The sequence below is a fragment of the Loxodonta africana genome, chromosome 12 (assembly GCF_030014295.1).
Source record: "Loxodonta africana isolate mLoxAfr1 chromosome 12, mLoxAfr1.hap2, whole genome shotgun sequence".
Classification (NCBI taxonomy): Eukaryota; Metazoa; Chordata; class Mammalia; order Proboscidea; family Elephantidae; genus Loxodonta; species Loxodonta africana.
In genome coordinates this window covers 43,300,368-43,327,285 of record NC_087353.1, presented here as the reverse complement: position 1 = coordinate 43,327,285, position 26,918 = coordinate 43,300,368, and the positions used below count along the sequence as shown (strand labels likewise).

The following is a 26,918-nucleotide window of genomic DNA, read 5'->3' as shown; positions in this document are numbered from 1 at the left end:
AGAGGCAAGCATAGAAACATGAGCATGTGCTTCTCTCCGGGTAGCGTAATCCCAAAAGCCTACAGTGGCCGAATGGGAACACTCCGTGTCCCTGCCTCCTTGATGTTTACACCACAAGGAAGCACATCAGTTGATCAAGGAAGTACAGGTGCTATTGAAACACCCCAGACTCCTTCTGCGTCTCCCGGTCCACTTGGGCAGAAGAGGTCAACGGGAAGGCTGGTGCGGACACTTCCGAGTGGCTCCCCTCCTTAATACTCCGGAGCCCACCGGGAAAGAAAAGGAGATGTTGCTATCCTACTTAGGTGGGTGCTCTTTTATTATCACTATCCTTCCTTTTACAGATGAGGAAAAAAGGCCTGGTGATCTACTTCCAAAAATTAGCCAATGAAATGTTATGGATAACCATAGAACACTGCCTAACTTGTTTGCTTTGGACACATCATCAGGAGGGGTCAATCAATAGAGGACTTCATGTTTGGTGAAACAGAGGGCCAGCCAGGGTATGGGGGACCCATGGTGAGAGACATGGCACAATAGCCACAGTGATATACTCGAACATTCTGGTGACTGCGAGGATGATGAAAGGCCAGGCAACATTTCATTCTGTTGTACATAAGGTCACCATGAGTCAGAGTCGACTGGATGGCAGCTATCTATCTATCTTACAGACGAAGGAAGGAAAGCTCAGAGAGGTTAAATAGCTTTCTCAAAGTCTTGACAGCCAATGAGTGGTGGGATGGGTCTAAGACTCAGGGCTCCTCAGAATCCCAGTCCAGTGCTCTGGGGTCCTCCAGAGAATGAGGCCTGCACGCCGAGTTTGTCGGCTTGGAGCAAATGGTGTAGTTTCTTAGGGCTAATTCTCAGCCAGCTTCCAACCACTATGGGCATTAACTGATGAAAGGTTTACCTCCCTACCATTTACCCTGCAAGCAAGGAGCATACCAGAACAGATGCCACACCATCACCCGGGGCTTCCTGGTCTACATGAAGATGGGGCCTATGCTGACACTTATGAGCATTCCAAACCTGAACACCTGTGTCTATTCAAAAATGAATCTTGAGATGTGACAATCCCACTCATTTGCAGGCCTCAGTCATTCTCAGAGCCTGTCCCGAACATTACCTCATTTGACCACCACCACAACTTTCAAAGAAAAACCAAACACACTGCCGTTGAGTCGATTCCAATTCATGGCGGCGCCTTGTGTTACAGAGTAGAACTGCTCCATAGGGTTTTCTTGGCTGTAATCTTTAAGAAGCAGATCGCCAGGCCTTTCTTCAGTGGTGATGCTAGGTGGGTTTGAACCACCAACCTTCAGGTCAGTAGTCAAGCACAAATGTTTGCACCACCTACGGACCTACAGCAACTTTAGTGATACATCTAATTGGTTTTTTGAAGATTTCTGGGCTTCCAGTGTTAACCTGTTCAAACAAAACACCCTCAGGAAGGCACAGCAAGTTGAGCTTTTATTGGCAGTAGTTGGCAGTTGGCTGAGAATCTGGCCCTGAAAAGTGGGGAACAGATTGGGAAGCGTGGGAGAAAGGTCAGAGGAAAAGAGGCATGACAAGTGAAGGCAGGAAGACTTTAATGCCCCTCCCAGCAGCCACCTCATAGTTTTCCCAAAAGAGATTTCAGGAGAACCATTCCCTGATATCTCCCCAGCCAGAGGCACCAACTTTAACCAAGAGGGCCAAAGGTGGAGGGGACGAGGAGAAAAAGAGAAGCTACAGGAGAGAGAGGAAAAAAAGACGGAATAAACCAACCATCAGAGGCTCTTCAATCTTAATCCATTTTATTCTACAAAATGCTACTCAGTTGAAAGTGGTAAAGCTAACCAGGAAAGAAAAAAAAAAAAAGTGCAGGGGAGAGAAATTTTAATATGTTCTTTCTTCCATAGCAGCAATCTTTTTCTAACAAGCTCTCTTTAGTGCAAATACTGTAGGCTTGTATTACAGTAAAATTACAAAATAAAGAACAACAACAAAAAATACCATCAGAGATGCTTCCGAGCAGAAATACTCCTCAATTTTCAAAACTATACAAAGACTTTTGAACTCACGGTCCTGTCTTGACAGGCCTATTCAGGAGCCTCTCCACTGGGACCATTTCACTACTACTTTAAAAAAAAAAAAAAAAAGTGGTGCTCAGAAAGGTAATTAAGTTCCCCATAGAGCTATATGAATCTCATACAACTTGCTTGCCCCCAGGGTCTTATAGCAGACTTCAGTCCACATCACTGACATACCTCGGATACAGATACACAAGGTGTATGATTTCCCACTATATACCAAAATACTATATATACATCTCCCACAACAGAAAACAACACCCTGATACCTATTGTCTATACAAAGTCAAATATTTTCTTCCTCAACATCAAGTAACCACAAACTAAAATAAATGGAATAAACTTTTAATTATACAGAGAAAACAACTTTTGGAGGAACAGGGCAGGGTCCTGCGCTGTGTTCTCTCATCCTGCAGACTTCTCTGTGACCACTGTCCCCAGAAGAATGACACTCATCTTTGAAAACAGAAGCTTTTCATAGTGTACACAGCACAAATCACAAATTGTTTTCGAAACAAAAAAGCGTCATTAGCCGAAATTTTAAAAGATAAAGAAGGAAGAGGGGGAGAGAGGAACTATTTTAATGCTATCTGTTTCTATTCAGGCTTGGTGTAACACAAAGAAGATGTAAACATTTAAAATAAATAATAAAATAAATGTCAATTTCTTCACCCCTACCCTTCCCCATGCCTCCCTCAAAATCTGACATAGCCCCTCCTGAACAAGTCAGCATTAGAAAATGAAAACCTTTTGTTGCTGTATGGCCAAAACACTAGAAGCATGAGAAGATGTCAAATTAGTAGAGGGATGGCTGGGTTTCCTTTTAAAAAGCTGCAGGACAGGGACACCCCTGGAAATGTACACATACACACATACACACACATACCCCAATTTGTCAATAAATAGCGAGATGCTGGCTTTTAAGATGAAGCCCAAGAAGACTTAACAAGCAGAAAGCAGCAAGACCCCTCTACTTCAGTTTTTAAAAGTTCTACACACCACGTATTCTATTGGTCCACGAATTCTATAAGGACTCATGTGACGCCTCCCACCATCTATGGAGGTCAAAGGAGCACATCACAGGGGTGGAGGGACAAGAGGGAAAAGTTTGGAGGTGGTGGATATTGTAGGGGATAGATATTTGAGAACAAACCTCAAGCTGAAGGCAATCTTGCCTCAGAAAAGAGAATGAGAAAGACCTTCTCACTTCCAAGTGCTTTTGTAGTAGTTCCTCAATTACTTGGGGACCTTTCATAAGGGGTGCCCTCATCCCTTACTATCTTCCTAAGGAGGGTATTTAAAAGTGCCTAACACAGTGCCTGACACATAGTAGGTGCTTATTCTTTTCCTTCCTCAAGGGGCAATGTGGTTGTCTGATCAGCGAAGAAAATCAACCTGAAAGGTAAGTGGGGAGATTTCAAGGAGCACTGTTGGTCCATCAAGAAAAGGGGAGAAAGGTCTCAATGCTCCATAGAGTCCAGCCCACTTTCCACTTGTAGCCAAGTAGCAGCAGAGACAAGACTCCTTTCCCCACAGCCTGCTAAGAGAAGCTGCAGCTTCTGATGGCCCTTGGCTTTGAGATGCTTGTGTGACGGACCCAGGGGACATGCCTGGCCTTCTGCACAGGCAAGGTCTCTTTCTGAAAGCCTCCCCAGTGAATTCGCTGCTTGGAGTTGGCTCCGGCAATTTCCAAAGCTTCACCTGAGATCTCTTTCCTTTCCTGTGTTGGCAGCTGTCCCCACCCACCCAGCTGAGAGAGGACTGTTCCCAGAGAGGCCAGCCAGGTGGCCCAGCAAGGAGTGCCTCCCCTGTGCCATCCCAGAGCTGCCCGCAGCCCAGCCGGAGTCCACACCAGCTGCCTTGCGGCTGGAGCACAGGGGGTGCACGGCAGTCCCAGACCAAGCTCGGATGCACCCCGCCTCCAGCTCTTCCCTTAGATGGAGCCACAAAGGAGGTGATTCTGGAGCAAGGATGCAGGTGTATGTGAACTTGGAGAGCTCGCCAGAAGGAAGTAAACTGTAGATATGTTCATGACTTAGGTGTAAATTCAGCCTTTCCCCAAATAACCTCTAGCTTTTTTTTTTTTTTTTTGAGAAATCCCTCCTAAGAACAAAGCCAGAGAGAGCCAAATAGGAAGGCAGCTCAGAGGCCTCTGGCAACCCTGTTGGTCCTGAAGTCAACATAGCTTGAGACCTGAACTAAAGCCAAACTCTGTCTTAGGAAAGTCCAGTCTGGCCCCAAGTCACAGACTGTGACCAAGCTTAGCATCAGTGCTGTGCAAAGTGGGTAATAAAGAGACCTTTAGAAAGAAAAGACCAGAAAGCAGCTTCATTTAAGAAACAAATATATGTACGCGCAAAGACGCAAATAGCTCCCACTCAGCTACAAATACTTGAGATGATGAAGCCTCTCAGAGCTGAGGACACCCAGTCTTCTTTCCCCGTCTCCTCCTACTCCTGGCTGACTCCTGCTTCTCTGATTAATCTGAAGCCAGACACCCAACTGCCCAGTCTCATTAGAAGCACCCCTCCCAGAGCCTCTGAGAAACCAGGAGAGCAGCACCGCAGGTGAGGAAATGTGGGAATACATTTTTTAAAGTTTTTGAACAAAATTCTTTATCAAAAGCTCCTCCCTCAGCAGCGTCTATCCCTCCACATGCCTTGCTCGGTCATCCTGGGATGTGTATCTAAGTCCTCAGGCTGTCCCATCTCAGTGTTTAATGCACATTAAACAACAAGCACGCACGAGGCTCCCTGCGGGAGAGGAGCAGCCAAGCGAGGGTCTCACTGCTCCCTCCAGAGTCTAATTTTATAATTTAACCCACACTGGGTTTGATTTAAATAATAGATACTCAGTTTTACATTATCATACAATCACCTCTACAGCTGAATCACCGATAGCAGAGTCTCCCTCAGAGCACTAGCCGGCAGAGCCAACTTTGACCAGAAGCTGCTTCCCAGGACAATGTGGACAAGAAGGTCAGCAGGAGCCATGCCTACAGAGAAAAGGGCTCAGAGGGGAGGCAGGGCCAAGCCAAGCTGTGTTCATGCTGGGAGGCCAGGGAGAGACCTTTCCTTTGACCCCCGCTGTGGGAAGGGGCAGCTCTCCTGCAGTGGGTAGCAACACGTCTCAGATTTCAGCAGCCGGGGAAGGTTCCACTGACAACCAGGAATCGGGCATAAGCCACAGCAACAGCTCTGAGCCAGCTGTTCACAAGTCATTGACTGGACCAGAGAGAAGACTAGGGGCAGGGGGTATGAAAAAGAGAAAGCACTCAACCCATCAGGTATCAGATGACCACAAAGTGTAGAAAGGCCCAGTGCCTCACTGAGACCAATGAGCAGCCAGGGCAGGGAGAGCCAGGTGCTGGGGCTGCTGCTACTGCAGCAAACGCCTCCCAGACACCTGCCTCCCAGCTCTCTCCCCACTTTTCCATCCACAGCTAAGGCTCCTTTGAGGCTTAGGGAGGGGCCACCTGGCAACAATCTGAGGAGGGTCTAGGCCCACGCTCATTAAATTTCCGTGGGTGGCATCACCTGAGCCAGAGAGGGGAAGGGCAGGGACTTGGAGTGATGTGTGGCTCCAAGAGAGGAACGTCTGCCCTGACTGGAGAGAAGGGTCCAGGGGCAGAATGGCGAGGCAGTAATTACAGGAAACACCCCGCTCAGCTTAAGACAGTGGGTGAAGGGAAGCCAGCTAGCAAACGGTGTGGCTTTGTTGGCACAATTCCTGGCCTGGTAATTAGGTGTTTGGCAAACCCAACCTGTGCCCTGGCTATCTCACTCACACCCTGTTTTATGGTCAAGCCACTTCACCAAGAGCCGTCTCTGAGGATGGGGAGGAAGGGTCCTCAGAGCCCCCCCACGGTGGCAGCATCTCCACGCCAGCTCAGGGAGCTCTGTTGTGGTTCTGGAGGTGGTGGTGGGCCGGGGAGTGTTAGGGTAGGGAAGGCTCTGTATTGCACATTGATTGTCCCCGCTGGACGAGCCAGCCCCTGTACAAGAGTCACCTGCTGCCCCATCTCCAGAAATGAAGAGCTTTAATATTCAGACCACCCAGATGAAATGTCATGGCAAATTCGATAAAAACCAAGAAGGAGTGAAATTGACACTGGAGGAAAGGAAGGGGCCAATAGAAGGAAGGTGAAACCAAAAGGCACTGAGCATGCTGGGTGGGGTGGGGCAGGACACCATCACTCCAGAGACAATGCTGTTACAAAGGGACAGGAATGGTCCAGGCAGCTTCAGGCTCTTCAGAAGCCAGAGGCATCACAGTCTACCAAACCAAGTTCTCCGAGGCTTTTCAAGAAACAGGATTTGCTTGCAAGATGAATGAGGGAGGTCCTATGACTTTCAAGAGATCATCCCAAGGTCCTCCAGTGCCTCACGACCAAATCCCATCTGGGTCTCTTCAGAGCCAGGAAGCTCTCTGGCAGGCTGCCCCTGTTGCCCTCATGGCCCTGGAGTGCTTGAAGGTGCTGGTCCCTAGGAAGGAGGCAGTGATGAGGCCCCCCTCCAGAGCTGGGGAGGAGAGGTCCACTGGTTACAGTGCCAGCAGAGTCGGGGAGTTCAAGGAGTCTGATGACTGGTCCCCACTGCTACTGCTTCTGCGGTGAGCCTTGGAGCAGGACTCAGAGGGTGACGCAGGCGACTCCTGCTCCAGGACGCTGGGGTAGGTGAAGACGAGGTTTGAGGTGCCTGGAGTGATGGCGGGTGTGGAGGTCACCACGATGGGGGTGTGGAGAGGCTCCTCCCCATAGAAGCCCCCTGCGATGCTGATGGGCTTGATGACAGAACGCTGGGCCTTGTCCAGCCCTGCTGAGGAGGACGAGGGGCTGTCCTCTTCCAGGGGCTCCTGCTTCACCACCACCGCACCCACTCCACTGCCCCCACTGCGCAAGGGCTGCAGCCCAGGGGCCGGGGGCGATCGGCGTTCCTCGGGGCTGATCTTGCACACGGGCCCGTGGGCCACCAGCATGAACTCCAGCTTCTCCTTCTCCTTCTGCAGCTCAGCGATCTCCTTCTGCAGGCCCGACTTCTCCTCCTCCAGTTCCTCTGTCTCCTGTTGGGGAAAAAGGGGCGTGTAAGGAACAGCAACATGCCAGGGACCTGCTGGGGGCAGCTCAAAACCAGGCCAGAAAGAGAAGGCTAGCCATGTTCTGAGGACCACGGAAGCAGCTGGCTCACACAGCTGGCCTCCAACCCTGTGGGTTCTGAGTCATCTGGAGGCTGGAGATTCCTTTTATTTCCAAGGTTCAGGATTGAGAAAGGAAGAAAGTCGGCTTGGATGAGGGGTGAGTAACAACTGTAGTTGCCATGATTGGACACTTATTTAGTGCCAGGCACTGTGTTAAGCACATCATAGGTGTTATCTAATCCAACCCTCATTTTGCAGATGAGGAAACAGGTTTAAAGAGGTTTAGTACTTTCCCCAAAGTCACAGAGCAAGCAGGCAGAGCAGTCTAGATTTCAGCCTCATAGTGTCTGACTCCAGAGTCCACTCACTATCTGCAGTGCTCTGCTGCCCTGGCCCCAGAACTGCCCTCTGGGTGCCCCCCAGGGGGCGATTAATGGGAAGATTTGAATGGAGAAGGGAGCACAGCACATGGCTCCACCCCTCCTTCTCTCCTACCTCTTCAACCCTGTGCCAGCCCCCTGTGGGCACACAAACACCACACCGATAAGCTCCACGAGAGCGCAGACTTGGTCATACACACTGCTATGTCCCTAGTGCCTAGAACAGTGCCCGGCGTGGAGTAAGTACTCAGTCAATCCTTGATGGATCATCACACATACCCCTCTTCCCTTTTCTGCTCCAGTTTCTGAAGAATGTGTTTCAGGACTCACAAGACCCTTGGAGAACATTCAGTTCAGCCTCCTTGCTCGACAAATGAGGAAACTGTCAGTCTGCGAGGGCGAGTGAGGATGACAGGACCACAGCCAGCACCAGAGCTCCTTCTCTGACACAAAGCCAGAGAATCAAGCCCGTGAGGGTGCAGCGAGTAGTGTGGAAAAGGAAAAGGTGTGCGTCACCAGCCTCCTCCCCACTTTTTCCTCAAAACGGATTCGTGTTCAGGAACAAGAAGCTATGGGGCAAAGCTTCACCAGAACACAGCACATTGCACAGTAAAAAAAAGTTTCCATCTGTCTCAAGGGTCTGATGAACGTCATGAGCCTGTGAGAGGTTTCCTGTGGAGGATGTGGCTCTGGGGCCTGGGTGGCTGGCACGGGGTTGGGGGGAGGCGGGGGAGTAGGGTGTGAGGTTTCTGGGAGGAGGGGAGGAAAGCAGAGGACCTTGGAGTGGGGGGGCTACCCCAAGGCTGGCGGTAAGGAGTGCCCAGAGCGTACACTGAGGGCACAGCTCTTTGCAGTGCTAGAGTGGAGAAGAGTTAGCCGAACCGAGGGTCTCCCGAAAGAGTTCTCTATGGAGGGCTGATCACTGATGGAGCCTGGTGCTAACACCTCCATGGGGCATTACAGAATCCACCCAGCAGCCATTCAATACCCAAGTGTGAGGGTTCCAGGATGGACAAAGGGCAGCTTAAGCAGGGGGATGGTGCCTGTGAGGATTAAATAAAGTGATGTGGGGTGCAAGGCACTCTGTGACATCCATAGCCTCACGTGGCTGGTCATTGGAAGGACCACTGACAGTCTCCCTCATCTCCTCATTTTGAAAACATTCCACACAGGAGAGTCAGCCTGGCTCTGGGCTTCCTCCACATGGCACCCGGCCCTTCCCGTAGGGCTAGACTCTGGCGGGGTTACGGGGTTACGTGCCGTTGGTCAGGTCTAACTCTCAAGAGGGAAGGGCAGGGCCATGGGCCCCCACGTCGGGGCAGTTAAGCAGCATGAGAGTGTGACTCACAAGGACAGCATGGAGGTACGAAGGCCACAGCTCCAGGCTCAGAGCAGAGGCAGTAAACCCTCCTGCATGCAGGGTATGAGAAAACGCCAAGAAAACAAGCCTCAGTTGGCATGTGACCCATCTCCATCAGGACCAGGGAGCATCCAGACCTCTGCAGAGATGAGGGAGCTGAGAGGGCAGGTCTCCCCGCTGCCCACGCCACAGCACTTAAGTCAGGCTGGAGCCCTCCTGCTGGAGGTAGGATGGAGGCAGCTGGAACCTTGGAAGTAGCCTTGGGGGGCGGGGCGGGGGGGAGGGGGACAGGTCTGGGCCTCTCCTGGCTCCTGGGAACCAAGGATGCTGACACCCTCTGCCACTCTTACCTGGGACCCCTGCACATCTAAAAGCAGGGAAGGCTCTGACACGGAGTGCAAAAAGGTGCCAGGCCCAAGAAAGCTATCTAGTTCTTCTCTCTTTGGGCCAGGCTCGTGCCACAGGCCAGTGTCTTTTCTCTTGTTTTAGTCGGCACAAGCTAAGCCATGTGCTCACAGGAGGGAATGTCTGTCTCCACTGACTCATCCACGGTACAAGTGAGCAAGGAGGCGGCGGGAGGGCCAGGAGCCCAGGGGCCCTCACTCCGGCCCACCCAGAAGTGCCCCCACCCCACACAAGCTCCTCACCGCCTGCAGCTTCTCCGTCAGCTCCCGGCGGCGGTTCCGGCACTTGGCAGCAGCCAGCTTGTTCCTCTCCCTCCGGATTCGACGCTTCTCTTCCTCTTCAGGAGACAGCTAGAGGCCAAGGTTGAGAAGCACAATTAGGTTGAGGCAAAGCGTTCACAAGCATTTGTTTAAAAACTGTCTTTGAAGTAGGGCAAGAAGCCCTCCTGGGACTGGGGAGGGAGAGGTAGGAGGGCCTGGGTCCGGGGGCCTAGGAACGTACATCCCAGAGCTGTGTAGCTGCATCGGAGGGCACTGTGAGCTGAACCTGCCCTAGAAGGTGATGGCCCTGTTTTAAGGGCTAACAGGGCAGCAAGTGGGTCAGGGATGACCAGCCCAGACATGATGGCAGCATGTCATGTCAGCCCTGATTCAGTGCCAAGGCCAGTGAGCTCGAGCTTAGAGTGTTTTCCCAAGAGTCCCCTCTTGCCAGCCAGCGGGGCCCCACCCACGTAAGCAGCTTCTTCTAAGCCCTGGCTAATGACTGCTCCCCATCACTCTGCCCGCTCTGCAAGGCTCATTATCCCCACCTGGGGAAGCAGCTGGGCCCCGAGCCCCCACACAAGCAAGAGCCGCCAGGGGAAATATTCCACTGCCAGTGGGAGGCTAAGGGTGTCACCTCACTCCTGACTTCCTCTGCCAGCCCTGGAGTGCCCACTGCTCACAGCCCATCCAGAGGACTCCCCTGGATACCTGGCAGAGTGCTAGGCTGGGCAGGAGGTACAGAAGGAGGAGGAGCCCTCAGGCACGTTGAATCCTCCTCCCACCATACCCATTCACTCGTTCAACAAACGAGAGCCTCCTATGTACCAGGCACAGTTCAAGGGGCTTGGGATTTATCTGTGAACCAAACAAAGATCCCTCCTGCAAAGAGCTTACAGTCTAGCTGCTTCCAATGAGGATGGTTAGGTATCTGCCAGGCTCCCCCACCAGCTCAAACCAGAGGGCAAGGACTAGTGCTCTGCCAACATACAGCCCTCCCAGAGCTGTGACTCCAGTGCCCTCCCCAGGAGAGGGGATGCAGGAGACGGCTGTGGGCCAAAGAAGAAAGCAGCTCAAAAGGAAAGACCATCCTATTCAGTTATCAGACTTTGACCTCATACCCACTATATGCTGAGTGAAGTACTGGTGCCTTAGAAGGGACCAAGGAGAATAAGACCTGGGTTCTGCCCTCAGGAACACACAGGGAAGAAGACCAAATCCACTTTGAGGGGGCAGAAAGCTGCCCTGACTGTCAGCCCCCCATGAGGGAGGAAACCCCTCTCCTGGCTGGCCAGGCCAGAGTCCCTAGGACTCTCCCTGAAGCCCTGGAGGTCTGTCACTGTGATGTTCCGAACAGTAAAGCAGGCCCCAGCACCAGAGAGGACAGCCCCATGCCTGTTTACACTGAGGTGAACACACAGCCCCATGCCTGTTTACACTGAGATGACCCCGCAGCCCCAGGGTGCCAGAGCCCCTGCACCTCACTGTCAGGAAAATGTGCCAGCCTGAGGCCAGCTGAGCACAGAGAAGCTCATCACATCGTCCTCCATCAAATCCTCAACCGCCAGCCAAGGAACATGATCCAGAGGGAGGCAGGCAGCCTGACAGGCTGAGGAGACACCCACGGCCTCCTGGTGCCACAGGTCCTGCCTCTCAGGGCTTGGGCCAACCTGTGCCTCTGCCAATCTGTGCTCTCCACCCCAAGATGGTTGTTACCATGCTTTGCCTTCCTCTGCCTCCCCCACCTCACTGTGAAGAAACAGGCCTAGCTGTCCTCTCCCTCACTGTCTCCTTCCTCAGTGTGTCACTCAAACCCCTACAGAGGCCTCCAGGTTGGACAAGACAAGGCCACTCAGCTGCTAACATCCCTGCCAGTCTTCAGGTCCCTTCCAAAGACTGGCTTTCTGAGAGCACTGGTCTTAAGTGTCCCACATTCGAGTCCCAGCTCCACTTCCCTCTCAAGTACCCATCCTAGGTCCAGGGCTTTGAAATCCTCCATTTCCACTGGGAGGGCCAAAGGCTCCATGTTCTCTGAGAGGTATGAGAGTAGAGAGGAAAGAGATAATACAGATTGGGAGCAACCCACAGATATATCATATTATGCGGTCTTGGAGAAGTCACTTAACCTTCCTGGACCTAGGATTTCCCATGTGTAAAACGGAATTCATGATACCTGCCCTAACTTTCACATAAAGCTTTTATTATGCCAAGTGAGACACAGTGTGGAAGTTTTCTCTAATCTAGAAAGTGCTAGAAAGGCGGAGATTTCCTCTCTGATGGTCTGAGTCCTGACAGTATCTAAAGAGACTTGAGACCCACAGTCTACAGACTCACGCACTGTGCTCTGTGTAGGGGCGGGCTGCCCGGCCCAGGTCATAAGGCCACTTGGCAAAGGCCCTGAATACTTGCTGCTCCTAAACTTGTCTGAACCTGTGCCCAACAAAGTTACCAAGAGAGCCTTATGCCCGTGCTGCAGTCCTGGGTTCAGGGTTCACCCCTGAAAGGGCCACCAGGGCTCCCTTGAGGCCTGGCAAGCTCCCCCAGGTCCCTCACTGTAAGGGGCAGAAAAGAGGGAGGACAGGTCTTGATCCACTTCAGCCTCCCTTCCCCCTTGGCCTTCCAACTGACCTAGAAGCCTTTCCTCCCCACATCCCTCCAACCTCCATCTAATGGGTGTGGGGCAACTTGGGGAGCTGTCGACATAGGAAGTATTCAGGGGCGGTGAGATCAACATGGCCACGGCTTGAGTATGTCAGCATGCAAAGTACGCACCCACAAGCCACACATACCCTCCCTTCCCTGCCTCCTCAGCCACTGCTACTGGCCTCAGAGGGAGCCTCCTGGGCAGCCTCAGGAGGGTAGCTAGGGCACCAGGCTGGTTCCCTCTAAAAGGCTCCTCCACCATGTGGGGAGCTGGGCAGCAGAAGTAGGCTCCAAAGAAAAAATCCCAAAAAGCCAAAGCTCTAGGCTGCTATGCCCAGGCTTCCTCAAAGCTGAACTCCTAACTGATGTGGGATAAAATGCTCCATGTTCTCTCCCTCCCTCTCAAAAAAAAGGAAGGAAATTCTCCAGACAGACTGTCTTAGGGCACGCCTAGGTGAAGTGGTGGGAAACCCACAGAGCTGAGGGTCAAAGGAGGCGGATTCCAGGCCTGGCTCTGCTACAAACTCACTGTGTACCCCTGGACAGGGCCCTTCTCCTTTCTGGGTCTCAGTCTCCTTATCTGTAAAATGGGTGCAGATGGAAAACTAGAAAAGATGGTCTCCAAAGTCCCTTCCAGATGCAAGCTTTTAAATTTGGTGTGATTGGGCCGAAACGGTAGTGAAGCACGTTGAGCGGATCTTGCTTTGTTGTCCTCTGGTGCAAAAGAGTCCCTCAAAGACCTGGCTCTCACTCTTACATTCTGGGAGAATCCAACTCAATAGTGACTATTCAGCTTTGTACCTTGGACTCCCTGGAGGAGGCACATTTGTAAATGACATTATGATCACTACTGCAATATTTATAACTGCAGTTATGGAAAGCAACAGCAAGAGGGATATCAGCCACTGTCCCGGCAGCAGAGGCCAAGACGTGGCTGTAAGCTGTATCTACCACGGTATCTGCTACACACACCTTCCCCTGTCACCCTGCACTGTGGGCCCAGCATTAGCAGAACCAACCAACAGAGGGGTGGATGCAGGCCCAGTTTTGTCCTGAGAGGAGCATCTCTCCTGAGAAAGCATCCAATTCCTTGGAGCAATGATCCAGGTAATTGCAAGTATCCTGAAAACAAACAGCACCAGTTCCATGATTGCCCAGTGGGGAACACATGGTCACATGTTGGAAAACCGTGGGCCCTACGGATTCTAGAGTGGAGGTGGACAGGGGTCGAAACGGGGAAGAGTTCCAATGCCGTCATCGAGTAGTACTCCGTGTTAACCCTTCATGTGAAGAGGGGATTCTACTGCTAAAGTATTTCCCCTCCCTGGGCTCTAGGTGGCAAGGCATCGTGTGGCGGGCACCGCACAGCGAGTCCAGAGAGTTGGGCTCTAGGCCAGACTTGCCCACTCACTTCTAAGTGGCCCCAGGCAGGTGTGCCTGGGCCTTAACTGTACCATTTGCGAAGGGACGGGTGGGGCTCTGTGAAAACAACATTTCCTTCTTGCTAGAATTATGCATGGCTGTGATTTCTCTCTCTGGAATGGGGGGCTGATCGCTGCCCTGGCTCACTGTTGATACTGACAATGGGCCTTCTGAGTGCTGGGGAGACACTGTCTAAATGCAGAGGCCCCCTGTTTCCCGGCTTCCCTCCTGGCCAGGCTGACTTTCTCTCAAAGCCAAGCCCCTTGGGGAAAAAAAGGCCACCCTTAGCCCAACAGCTAAAGCAGGTGAGCAGACTCCTAAGACCCCGGAGTCACTGTACTTCTGTCACTGTACTTCCAACCATCGGAAACCAGCTCCTGTTATAAGTTGGAGCCCGGGATGCTAAGAAGGAATGGAAAGTAATTTGGGCAGTGTGGCAGCTTAGAGTCTGACCCTTTAAGTTAGCTGGGTGTCTGCCTGCACCAGATACTGGGAGACAGTTAAGGGTGAATCAAACGAGCCCACAGGCAGGGCTCCATGGCTACTTGCCCCATATCCCAAAGGCCACTGCTACGGACAGGATTTAACACTCCTTCCCATTTGTTGACATCCAACCATTTAAACACGCTTTCACACACATGGTCTTATTTGAACAACAAGTCTGTCTGGCAGGTACTATTATTTCCCTTTTTCAAGGGAGGAAACTGAGTCTCAGAGATTCTAGGAAATACGGGAGAGATGACAGAGCCTGGCCTGACTCCTGGGTCTCCGGCTCTGCCTCCAATGATGAGGGCGATGTGTTCCTGGTCCCCTCTTCCCCCTCTCCCTGGTCCTCCCAGCACGTTAACCTGTTCCCCCAAGTCTGCAGAAAACACTGTGTGTGTGAGGCTCCCAAAGGCCTCACTGTTCTGAGCTGTACCTGCTCATCTCTCCTCCTGCGTCCCACAGTAGTGCCAATGGTCTTGATCACGCCAGGTCTTGGGAGAGCCATGTGCCCGGGGACGGAGGCCAGGCCTGGCAGGGGGCTGTAGGGGTGTGAGCGGGAGTACGGGTTAGACATGGAGGTGATCACTGTGGGCTGCACCATCCACTGCAGGTCCTGGCTGGTCGTGATGGCGTTGATGGTGGGGATGAAGGCACTGCCTGAACCAGGCATATCTACCCGGAATTTCTGAAACAAGGAGAAAAATACAATTGAGCCAATAAATACTGAGCAGAACAAACAGGACAAGTAGATCCAAGAGGTGAAAACCAGCAGAGAAAGCAGGGTCAGTGCTTGCACAGCAAGGTCAGGACACTAGGTGGGCTTTCCAGAACAAGTGCCGGGCAAGTCCTGCACATCCAAGATGTGGGGCAAGCTTTATGTTCCTGGGGCTTCATGTCAGCTCTGCTCCCTGCCTGGGGTCCCATGAGCTCCATGCTCAGGGGGCTCAGGAGAATGCTGTCACATGCCAAACAACCTCCAAGACAGGTGCAGCCCTTAGCCAGTGGCACTCAGCAAGCCCTCTCTGCAGCCCCCCAGGCTAGCTATGCCTACACATGCAGGAGGCAGGCCCCCCACCTGGACCCACCAGAGCCTCTGAGTCACCTGCCAATTCCTCCCCAGTGTACCAGCTCAGGCACCTTGAGGAGACTCATATACCAGCAGCTCTGCAGCAACAGGAAGCTTTTGTGCCTTCATTTGTCACTTTCCAGTTTCAAGATGGGACTGTGACCCCATGAGGGTGATACCAGGTCCCTGAAAAAGTGTCTTCCAACCCATGAGACCGAAAGGTGGTGGCACTTGTGGCCAGATTTCCTCTTGCTGTCCTTGTCCCTCTTCCTCTTCCCCTGGGCAGGCACTGTGTCTATCTGTACCTATCTTCGTACCTATCTGTGTTCGCAGATGGGAGACTCTGGTGTCACTAGCTCAGAGCTTTCTCCCTGTCTCAATTTATGTCCAGACCATGCTGCACAGCTCCCTGGGACATGCTGCAGAAGACACTCTATTTAAAATCTACGATGATGACAGAGTACAAAACCTAAAATGGACCATGCTCCTCAACAGCTGGCTTGACCTTTCTTCATTGCAGCTCCTGGAAAGTGGGAGGAGGGAGGAGAAAGGGATCTCCCACTGCTAGCTTTTCAGGGGAAGGCCCCTCTAATGGAACCCAGGTGAACCCTCATCCTCAGACAATTCCTATTTCCACGAAAAAGTTCTCCAAACACTTTCTTTCCTAACCTAGTGGGTTAAATGACGGCACCTAACAACAACAAGAAGTGACTAAGTGACAGGCACGTGCTAGTGTTTTACATAGATTATCTCTCATTAATTCTCCCTCTGAGGTAAGAACTGTCATCTCCGTTTCAGAGGAAGAAATTCAGGCTTAGAGAGATTAACTTATTCAAGGCTACACTGCTAACAAGCACTGGAGTCAGCACTCAAGCCCAATTCAGCCTGACAATGAAGCCGAGCTCTCAAACAAGGTGCCACACAAGCTGCTTTAGCACTGCTTCCTTCTTCCTGGAAATCCAGACCCAAGTCCATCTAGTCAGCCTTGCCATGGGTCCCTAGAGACATTCCCTCTTACCAAGAAGGCCGCATAGTCTGTTTGGCCCCAAATGAAATCCCATTATCATTATCATGGACCTCCCTGGGACTCAATTATAGCATCCCCCCATCAATTCTAGCCCAGTCAGACCAACCAGGATTAGAAGAATCAACAGCAATGGCAGCTGCCACCACCACTGTCTTTGCCCCTGTGGAGACCTGGGTTCCTACTGTGTAAGTAAAGTGAAGCTTAGGGTACCTAACTCTAATTGAGGGAGCTGGGGACCCTACCTCGCTCACTCCCCTGCCACCTGCCTACCATCAGTCTGGGTGGTAGAATGTGGCTGCTTCACCTCACAGACCACCCGGGGCCCCAGGGCAAGGGCATTCAGTGAAGAGAGCTACCCAGCACGATGGTTCCTGGGATTCAAAGAGAAGTGCTCAGTGCAATGGATTCTGGGATTCCATGAGGCAAGCTGCCCAGTGCAACAGATTCTGGGATTCCATGAGGAGAGCTGCCCAGTGTGATAGATTCTGGGATTCCATGAGGAGAGATTCTCAGTGTAATGGATTCGGGGATTCTGTGACGAATGCTAACCAGTGCAATAGACCCTAACCTTGGATCTCTGAAGGCAAAGGCAACTGGGCTTTATCAGGAGCTGACTATAAAGAAGTGTGTGGGTGTGCGTGTGTGTGTGTGTGTAAAGGAGGGAAGGGTGTAGTGGACAAGGAAGGATCCAAGTGGGAAATGGTCTTCAAAAAGAAAAGACAACCAGGGCTGGGCCGTGAGGAGGCAGAGTATGTGAGAACACATGGCCATGGATGAGTAGGTGCAGAAGCACCAAGTCCCAGAAGCTATTTTTCTCTTGGACTGCTGAAGGGGCGGCAGGGGTGGCATAGCACTGCACTTGTTAGTGGGTGTCCTGGGTTTGAGGCCTACCTCAGGCACTACGTGCTTTGCCCTTGGCAAATCACTGAGGACTCAGTTTTCCTGTCTATAAAGGGGAATACCAGCACCAAACCCACCACACTGTCATGAGGATTAAATAAGTAGCTACAAGAAGAGGTAATCACAGACTGTGACGCATATACCAGTGGTTGTTCGCTTTGGTTACACATTAGAATATTCTGAGGAGCTTTTAAAAAATACCAAAGCCGAGCCTCACCATCAGAGTTCTGAAATAACTGGCCTGGGGTGGAGTACTGATAATGATATTTTTTGAAAAGCTCCTAAGGAGATTCTAATGTACAGACAGGGTTGAGAAGCCCTGCTCCAAACAAATGGAAGGTTGTACCATCATCATCATCATCATCATCTCACCATCATTATAAGTGTCTCTGTGCTCTGCGTGCAGAGACTCCTGGGAGAATTGCCAGCTTCCTACTCCAGGGAAGCACCCAACATTTTTATTTCTTTTCTCTTTCCAAGTCAGGATCTGTCTCAGCAGGTAAGCCTGGGGCTGGTGCACCCAAGGCACCCAGTACGATGTTTGATGTGACCCCCACCTCTGTGGGTGACTGTCAGCTTTTGTCTCAGGAAAGCACCCACGAAATTCACTCTCCATTCCAACAAGCAAACTTGCTCCCTGTTTAAGTTTGAGGAAGCCAGCAAGAAATCTGAAGCTACGCTTGGAAACTAAGATCCCTTAGGGAATTAGGGGATGGTCCTTGGCCCCTTTTGGGCCCTCCAGCCCATTTGCTGTGTGGACGGCAGATCTACAGAATATGCTCCCCAGCATACTTCAGCCAGATCCCTTGCAGCCATCGGCTTGGTCTAGACAAAACAAGACAGCCATAAAAACAAGGCAGTAGGTAATGACTGCTTCTGAACTGCGTGTACACCTTGTTTCAGACAGGAGGTAAAGCCATCTGGATAACACACGGGCTCTAAACTGCTAGGAAAACAATGTCCCATCCCTAGAGGGGACTGGGGCCCTGATAAAGAATGCTTTTGTCTCCAAGAGGAGCCTCTCCAGGAGACACACACAAGTTTAAATTAGATCTGGCAGATGTGTCTGGCCTCAGCTCTCAATGTATTATTCAGAAAGTGACACTGGGTGGGAGAGAAGTAGTGAGGTTAACAGTTTGTGGCCCCAGAAGTTAGCCTGGCATTCTTCTATGCCAAGAGAACCCCGGAATCAGCCAAATGGCACGTTGGAAGTAAGTCAGGGGTCTCTGGGCCTGAGTTAACATTAAACAGAAACTAAGAGAGCATTGCCCAGCTGTGTGCATCGGGGCAGCTTTACCCCTACTGCTGCAGTGCTGGGTGTGTTGCCGCAGTGCTGGGTGTGTGTTGCCCCAGTGCTGGGTGTGCATTGCTGCAGTGCTGGGTGTGTTGCCACACTGCTGGGTGTTGCTGCACTGCTGGGTATGTGTTGTTGCACTGCTGGGTGTGTGTTGCTACGCTGCTGGGTGTGTGTTGCTGCACGACTGGCTGTGTGTTACAGGTGGGGACGTGGAGGGGGTTACCCAGGATCTAAGTTGACTCCCCCTGGGGCGCTCCAGCCCCCCTGGAAGTTCCTCTAGGGACCGGAATGAAAATGCTAGATGGCCGTGTGACACTTCAGCCTGGCAAAGCCTCCAAAGGCTTTATTGCCCTGCGTCACCCTGTTAACATCTGGGTGGGAAAGAATGCCTATAAAAGGGCAAAGTGGCCCCCACCAACCTCCTGCAGCAAAATTTGGCTAACTCTTGCTGTAAAAGACCAGACAGTAAATATTTTAGGCTTTGTGGGACATACTGTCTCTGTCACCATCACTCAGCCCTGCCCTTGACACGTGAAAGCAGCCACAGACAATACACAAACACAAAGGCGTGGCTGTGTTCCATTAAACTTTATTTACAAAAACACTCAGGCATAGTTTGCTGACCCGTGTCCTAGAGGACCATTATCATCTCCTATGCTCAGGTTGGAGGAGAAAGATGAGAAGAAATAAGAAAGCAGAAAATCAGAACTGAGGGATTCCTCCCACCCAGGAGATAGACTCCTACTCATCAACTTGAATCTTCAGACCCTGAGGCTGAAGTTGGAGCCTTGCTGCTGGTGTTCGGGCACCAGAACCTGCTGTACCCGGCGGCACCCTGAACCTAAGGATGCTGACGGGCTGCTCAGTAAACGTGTGTGTGCTCCTCCCACTGCCTGTAAGAAAGACACTCAGAACACAGAGCCTCCTCATCAGCTCAGAGGCCCAGCACTTGCCAGTTTGGGAAAACGGCCTTGGACTCAGAAAGGAGGGTCACAACCACAGCCACTCACTGAAAGGTCCTATAGCTAGAGTTTGGGCCTTATTTCCCACAGGCATGGAGAAGATAAAGGGTTTATCCCAGAGACTCCTGCACTGGGCAGAAGTGGAAGTCAGGGTTGATGTTCTTGGTCTGTCCCCTCAGCTAGGCATTTCTCCTTCAGACTGATTCTTGACTGGGCCACCAAACACTGAAGCCATGAGCCCTGTGGGCTCCTGTGACCTATATCACTAAGCAGAGGTCTGATTGTGCATGTATGGAAGGAACTGGGTTTTTTTCTCTGATGTTGTTAGGTGCCATCAAGTGGGTTCCAACTCATAGCGACCCTATGCACAACAGAACGAAACACTGCTCAGTCCTGTACCATCCTCACAATCGTTGCTGTGCTTGAGCCCATGGTTGCAGCCACTGTGTCAGTCCATCTCATTGAGGGTCTTCCTCTCTTTCACGGACCCTCTACTTTTTCTCTTAAGAACCCCTTTTTTACATTTCCAACACGGGCAAGGTGAATTCTGACATCCCGGGAGATTGGCTCATGGGGAGAGGAGAAGGTAAGGGCAAATGCCATATCATGTTTCCCATAATAACCCTGTTAAGGTCCAGTTTGACTCAACTGCTCTATATTTTTACTGAACTTGGGATGTTCTCAAAAGTCCTCTATACGGAACTGAACCATACTTCGTAGATTCAGCATTGGACATCACAGAGTCCTCATTGCACTTTGGGCCTTCATTTGGTCCAACAAATGTTTAAGTGCTTGGCTGCTAACTGAAAGGTTGTAGGTTTGAGTCCACCCAGAGGCATCTTAGAAGAAAGACCTGGCGATCCACTTCTGAAAAATTAGCCACTGAAAACCCTATGGAGCACAGTTCTACTCTGACACACATAGAGTCGTCATGAGTCAGTGTCGACTCAACGGCAACTTTTTCTTTTTTAATCTGAGAAAATGCCGTTTATGTCACAATGAAAACCGATGCTAAAAAAGTCATAATTTCCCAAGTTTTACAGGATACAAATACTGCCTCAGGTGGCCTGCCTGTTTCAGCCTCTTTTCCCCAGGTTCACTTGAAAGAGTCACTCTATCTTCCTTCACCTAACTTCCAGGCAGAGCAGAGGAAAGAAGAAAGTGGCTGAAATGGAGTCATCCTCTAGTTTCCCTGGCTTCCTTCCTCCCAGAGACTCCGATGGAAGGAAACTGTGGCAAGGCCCTTCTAGCCAGAAGCCTCACCCCAAAGCCCTAGGGAATTCACTTACCATTCTGTGAACCTCTCCTGTACCCCACCAGTCCTCAGCAACTATGTACTCAATGAGAAGGGCATGTCATTTCCTCTTCCCTTAGATCCACAGCATACCTAGTGCCAAGTGGCAGAGATGAGAATGACAGTGGTGGGCCAAGAGAAATCTTACCTTCTCTCTCGGCCCAGTGAGTTAACGGAGGATAAAGTTGCCAAGTGGGGTTGGAACAGTAACAGATATATTTGCCTCAATCAAGGCAGATGCCATCCTTCTGAAATGCTGTGGCCACCACATGATACTTACTATGCACATAGAAGAAACACATCCACAAAATAATGAAGCTATTTTTTTTTTCTTTTAACACATCAACCAGAGAGTTAGCTTCCTTAACTCTCAAAAACAATATTTTTATTCCTAGTTAACAGAGGGAAAATTCCAAAGCATGGATGGCAAGCATACTGTCATAAAAGGTACCTGCTCTGGTGTGCCTGGCCTTGGGGAACACTTTCCCAGTCTCACTCCTGAGACTGAGACCAACAGGCCCTCAGGGTCACATGTGGACCCAGCCTGATCACATGGTAGACTTGGTTCCATAGATCTTTTGGTAATTTCCAAAATTCTAATTGACCCTCAAAGGACAAAGATTTGTTGGCAGGGAGGATTTTCAAAAGAATTTGCTAAAGGCAATTCCAAAAAAGGGGCTTTGCAAAACCTTTCTGAGTCATTTTGTCCCCTTGAGGAACAATTACAAAAGGGACAGCAGTGATCTGGATGTACAAGGCTCCGGTATGCTTATATTAAGACAGAAAGTTTAAAAATGAGTCTCCTAACTTACACTCACATCAAATAAAAAGGCAGGCAGGAATAAAGAAATGGAAATGCATTCAGGGTTTTGGATAGAAAAATTCAACTGCCATTCAGACAATACATGACTGCTATTTCACCCCATTCACTTTGATGAAAAAGTGACGCTGACTTCCACCATCAAGAATCAGCGGAACAGACAAATTCCTGGTATAACATTTTGTTTGATCCTAATCTACAACATCTGCAAGATCAAGGCCAAAAAAAAAAAAAAAAAATAGCATCAGAACCTTAATATATATCTTTCCTCTTCCCACCAACTCTGAACCTTCCACCACCCTTCTCCCCCACCCAAAAACAATTCCCAGTGTCCTAATAAAAACACATCAAGAGATCAAGCCTTGGTTATTCATTCATAAAGAGCAATGATGTTCTGATACATGCTATGATGTGGATGAACCTAGAAAACATTATGCTGAGTGAAAGTCAGACACGAAAGGACAAACACTGTATGATTCCACTTATATATCTAGAATAGCAAATGCACGGAAACCAAAGTGATGACCAGGAGCTGGAGAGGAGGCAGGAACAGGGAGTTACTGCTTAAGGAGGCCCCGAATTTCTCTTTGGATGATGAAAAGGTTTTGGAAATGGATAGTGGTGATGTTTGCACAACATGGTGAATGTAATTAATGTCACTGAATTGTACATTTAAAAATGGTTAAAATGGCAAATGTTTATTAAATGTGTTTTACCAGAAGAAAAAAACAGAGAGAGAACAAGCCTTGGGAATTTGAAGGTATTGTGCCGGCACCCTAATGAACAGACAGACATCAGAACAGGGAAAGAGAAGAGCGGTCCTTTCTCAACCAGACTTTATTTGTTGTTGTGTCTAAATAAAAAACTTTATTTAGAACAAAATAAAATAGAAATAAAAAAAAAAGAAACTGCATTGTGAAGTTAAAGCAGTTCACAGTTAGATCCTCTTAAATATATGGCATTTATTTGTCCCTAATTAAAAGGAAAAAAATCCTAAGAACTACAAAAACTAACCTAGTTAACACTCTTCTGGGACTGGAAAAATACATTCCCAAGATGGTTCTTCTACTAATGTCCTGTAGGGGGCACTGGAGAGGTATGACTGGGGTTGACTTGGGAATCACAGTCATTTCTGGTAAAAGTTCTTTGATGTGAGGAATGTCCCAGCCTGGTACAGTTGGCAAAAGTTCACTCTGGGGAATTTTGAGAGTGTGTGTGTGTGTGCGTGCGTGCGTGCGTGCGTGCGTGCGTGTGTGTGTGTGTGTGTGTGTGTGTGTGTGTCTTGGGAGGGAGTGGTTGCTGAAGAAAAGGGAGCTAGTCTGATATTCCTCGATTCCAAAAAGGAAATAGCCCCCTTGATTTATTTTCACACGTTATCTGAGAAATGACAAATGGCAGCCTTGGAAAAGTTCTGGGTCTTGTTTTTGTTTTGATTTTTATAAAAAGGGGGCCCAGCTGATGAAAACAAGTTATGAAATGACCTATGTTTGTGTAACCGGCTGAATTGCGTAATACTCAGGCCCTGAAACGGTAATAGTCAAGCAGCCAGGCAGGGCATACATCTGGGAGGTGTCTTCCTAGGAAAGTTAGGACAGAGAAAATAACAACAAAAACAAAAAAATTCAGGAGGGGGAGATACGTGGCACAGCAACTAGTATTGACAGAACGAAATCACCAATGGCCAAACTTTGAGATGAAAACTATAACCGGAACAGGAAATATTTTTCATGCTTCAAGTTCCAGTCCTATTCAAGAACAGAGGGTTTCAAAAATTTATCTGCACATCCCCAAAGTCACTCGAACTCAACGCCATGTGTTAACACCAAACTTTAGGAGCTAGAGAGGAGGGAAAATCTCTGGGGTGGGTAAACAGTTTTCTCAGCAATACTGGATCCCATGAAGAAAGAGATCAGGGAAAAAGAGTATTCACTTGCCCAAGGGAAAGCCAGGGAACCATCTTACACTGAGGCTCTGTAAGGAGGAAGGCCCATCCACTAACTGCTATGAAAGACTCCCAGTAAAGGACACTGAGGGAAATAAAGTGAATACAGGTTTTATCTGGTATACAGTAAGGTTACCTTGAGCCCAAGATTGGGCGGAGTCATAGCACAGACTTGTGAAGTCTCTCAGGTCCTTATGACCACAGAACAGCTCTGAACAGCTCCACTCAACGTTGGAGAGAGGGTGGAAAAACCCTCCCCTGCTCCTAAGGAGAGGGCGGGCTATGAAACTTGTCTAAAGTGGCACTACCTTGCCAACCCTTTTGGTTTGAAAGGAGCCTCACTCTCACCGCTGGGCTGAAGAGACATGCTTATATGCAAGAACCCCGTGCACTGGTTATTACTAATTGCAAAATCTTCATGTGTTACAGCATGCTAGGAATTGGCCAACAGCTGCTTTTTGCTTTGGTAATGAGTCCCCATTACACTCTGCTGGACTCAGATCTCTTCCTTCTTCCTAGCACTAGTTTCCTGTCTGATTTTCTTCCAAAACAGGGAATTGCCCTCACTCACATCCTGGGCTCCAAGCCCTAGTGACACAGATTATTCAGTCGGGGCACTGATGTCCGGTCTAACTTCCCATACAGGCCCCAGGGTCTGAGTGAGGCCAGGCAGCATGACCGTAATACCTAAATGCTCACCATCAGAGAAATGGCAGCTAGAACAACAGGGAAGAAATCAAAGGATCCCTTCCTGATATGGCGGCGGTGGTGGAGGGCGGGGGGAACTTGTTGCATTGGAGATTGAGGCGATGGGTATAATGACTCCATCCCATTGCCTAATGAAGTTTGAATCCAATAAAATCCACCATAACTGGAAAGCAAACATAACAAACCACTTTTAGGGTAAGATTTTAAACCCATCACGTTGCTACACGTTATTAAGGGTACAGTGGCTGCACCCTCAATGCATAGACCCCAACTGGCTTTCTTCAATGGGTGATTATGGAGGCACCAGGGGAGGCAGAAGGAACCCCAGTGGCCCAATGGTTAAGAACACTCAGCTGCTAAATGAAAGGTCAGCAGTTCAAACTCACTCAGCAATTCCATGGGAGAAAAATCTGGCAATCTGCTCCCATAAAGAGTACAGCCCAGAAAACCCTATGGGTCAGTTTTACTCTGTCACATGGGTCGGTAGAGTCAAAAATTGACTCCACATCACCTAAAAACAACAACAGGGGGAGGTAGAGGGAAGACACTATTTTGTGAACTCACCAGGTATGGGGAATCTCTAGAACAACGTATCCCTTTCCAGGTCCAAAACAGGGCTATGTTTCCATTTTATTCCCCAACTCAGTGTACCCCTCCCTGGAGCCCACCCCAGGCCCCACCTGTCTGGCAGGCTTCTAAGGGCCAAAGGCACGACCTGCACAAGTTGGCTGCCTAGAGAGTCCACAGATCCTGCCCAAGGTGGGCTGCACATTGTGGTGGGCCTTCTGTGTTAACCCAGCCCCCTCACAAGCCTGGGATCTGCTGCAGAGAACAGGCAGCTAGCTCCACCCGCCAGGCACCCAACCACCACCCCATCAGCACCTTCCTGGTATTTATAGACACACGGAGAGCACGCACAATCCCTCCAGTGCAAACCAGTCTGGCTGCTTCACAAACAAGTTGTTTTTCCACTTCCAGAACTACCCAGGAGCCCAAGTGATGTCTCTTTCCCTCAATTCTCTCTGCTGGGCCTCTTTGCCCTGGTAACCCCAGACCCTCAAGGCGCCTCTTCTGTGGGCAGTGCAGGTTCCTGGCCCTGACCACTACAGAGGATGGGATCGGTCACATAGGTGACCACCGGAGCCATTCAAGGCTGGCCTCCTCCTTCCTGACCTTGACACCTGACTCCCAGAGGAGCAACCCTCCGTCTCAATCCGGATTACTTGAATGAACCCAATCGTGTTTTCAAATCCTCTTTCGGAAATAAACTAAGACATGGAGAACCGGAGAAGGGAGGGAGAGGGCTTTCCCACAGGAATGGGGTCCCTGGATCTTGGAAGGGGCCAGTGGGTGCAAAGATTTTCTGAATTTCTTGTCTGTCCACCACGGGGTGGGGGGCGGGTAGAAGCAAGAAGAAAGTTGGGGGGAACTGTTTCTGGGAGGGGAGCTATCAGGCTCCCGGGAAAGGGATATGCAATTCCAGAACAGGAGCTAGTCTGGATAAGATGTAGTGAAAAGGAAAGGATTTGTTGGCTCTTCAAACCCCCTTCCCGCTCCAGCTTTAAAAAAAGGGGAGGGGCACAGGACGAAAATCCAGAACTTACAACCGTGGACTATAGGTACTTTCTCCCAAAATCAAGCAAAAGGGAAAGAAAGAAAAAGATGCAGTGGTGGCGACAGGAGGGCGAGGGTCCGCTCGCGCAGCCAGGTGATCAGAGGCCGGCACCTACCTGCTGGCCGCCGCCGACGCTGGAGTAGGACTCGGCGTGCGCAGGAGAGCCGCTGCTGCCCCGGGACGAGGTGTCAAAGTTCCCGGGATAATCGTGGTACATGATCCGCGCTGGGAGCCCGAGAGGAAACAGGGTGTTTTTCTTCCCCCGCCCTCGTCGCGGCCGCGCACTGGCTGCTGCGCGCTCCTCGCCGGCCGGCCGTGCCTCGGGTCTAGCCTTCCCGCTCGGGCTTGTCCCCCGAAGCGCCGGGCGCGGAGCGGCAGGTAGCAACAACGGCCGCGGGAACAGTGTCCCCCGAGCGCCTCTCGCTGAACTTCTTTGCTGCCCTGGAAGCGCCGCGGGAGCAGTTGTCCACCCGGTCCCTCCCTCTAAAAAAGTCCTTGCGTCCCTGGGTCCCTCCCCCACGCGAGCCCTCCCGCCCTCGCCCGCAGCCGGAGGCCAGCCGGCAGCGATGTCCAAACCAGAAATTGGAAATTAAAAAAGATTTGGGGCCCAATGAGCCCTGCCGGCCAGGTCTGGGGGCCCCGGATTTCAGAGAAAGCCAAAAAATAAAATGAAAGAGAGAGAAAAGCAAGGCTGTCCGCTTTGAAAAACTTCTGCTATTTCCTCCTTTTAGAAAAGGAGCCCCAGAATAAACTTCCTGTGGCTAGACTCGCCGCCCGAGTTGCGAAGCCACTCAGACTAGGAGCAGAACAGCAGCCGGCGCCTGTCCCGCAGCCCCGACGCGCCAGAGGAGATGGCCCGGGGAACGAGAACTGAGCCGCCCGTGCGCGCTGAGAGGGGGACGCGGCCCCGGCTTCCCGCGCCGCAGTTCGGGTGCCCCGGCCCTGCACTCCTCCCGGGCGCCAGCTCCCGGAGGGGCCGCCTCGCCGGTCAGCCCGGGCCTTGCCTCTGCCCGTCTGCGCCTCTCTCTCTTTTTCTCTCTCCCCGAAGAGCGCCGCTCGCTTGGAGCCCCTGAGCTCTGCCCGAGATGAGTCACTACAATGGCACGAGTTCAATTCCACACTC

The 26,918-nt window shown here is 50.8% G+C and overlaps 1 protein-coding gene across 2 annotated transcripts; it reads right to left on the bottom strand.

The window, feature by feature from the left end:
• Positions 1–1,779: 1,779 nt before the first annotated feature.
• On the bottom strand, positions 1,780–26,918 carry FOSL2 (FOS like 2, AP-1 transcription factor subunit). 2 transcript variants are annotated; one of them, XM_064295173.1, is made up of 5 exons: positions 25,911–26,007; positions 20,706–20,803; positions 14,598–14,849; positions 9,596–9,703; positions 1,780–7,133 (listed from the first exon to the last, which is right to left on the bottom strand). In XM_064295173.1, exons 2-5 carry the CDS (start codon positions 20,706–20,708, stop codon positions 6,615–6,617), a joined length of 882 nt encoding a protein of 293 aa, XP_064151243.1. In that variant the 5' UTR covers positions 20,709–20,803; positions 25,911–26,007; the 3' UTR covers positions 1,780–6,614. The 2 variants fall into 2 exon arrangements, with proteins under 2 accessions (XP_064151243.1, XP_003411999.1); XM_003411951.4 differs by lacking the exon at positions 20,706–20,803 and having other exon boundaries at positions 1,928–7,133; positions 25,911–26,918.

What these genes read in the sequence shown, in the direction of transcription:
- FOSL2 (XM_003411951.4), bottom strand. Translation starts at nt 26,012, where the DNA reads ATGTACCACGATTATCCCGGGAACTTTGACACCTCGTCCCGGGGCAGC. An exon ending in GCGTCGGCGGCGGCCAGCAG is followed by an intron (nt 14,850 to 25,910) that starts GTAGGTGCCGGC and finishes TCCTTGTTTCAG; the next exon opens with AAATTCCGGGTAGATATGCC. An exon ending in GCAGGAGGAGAGATGAGCAG is followed by an intron (nt 9,704 to 14,597) that starts GTACAGCTCAGA and finishes CTTGGCCTCTAG; the next exon opens with CTGTCTCCTGAAGAGGAAGA.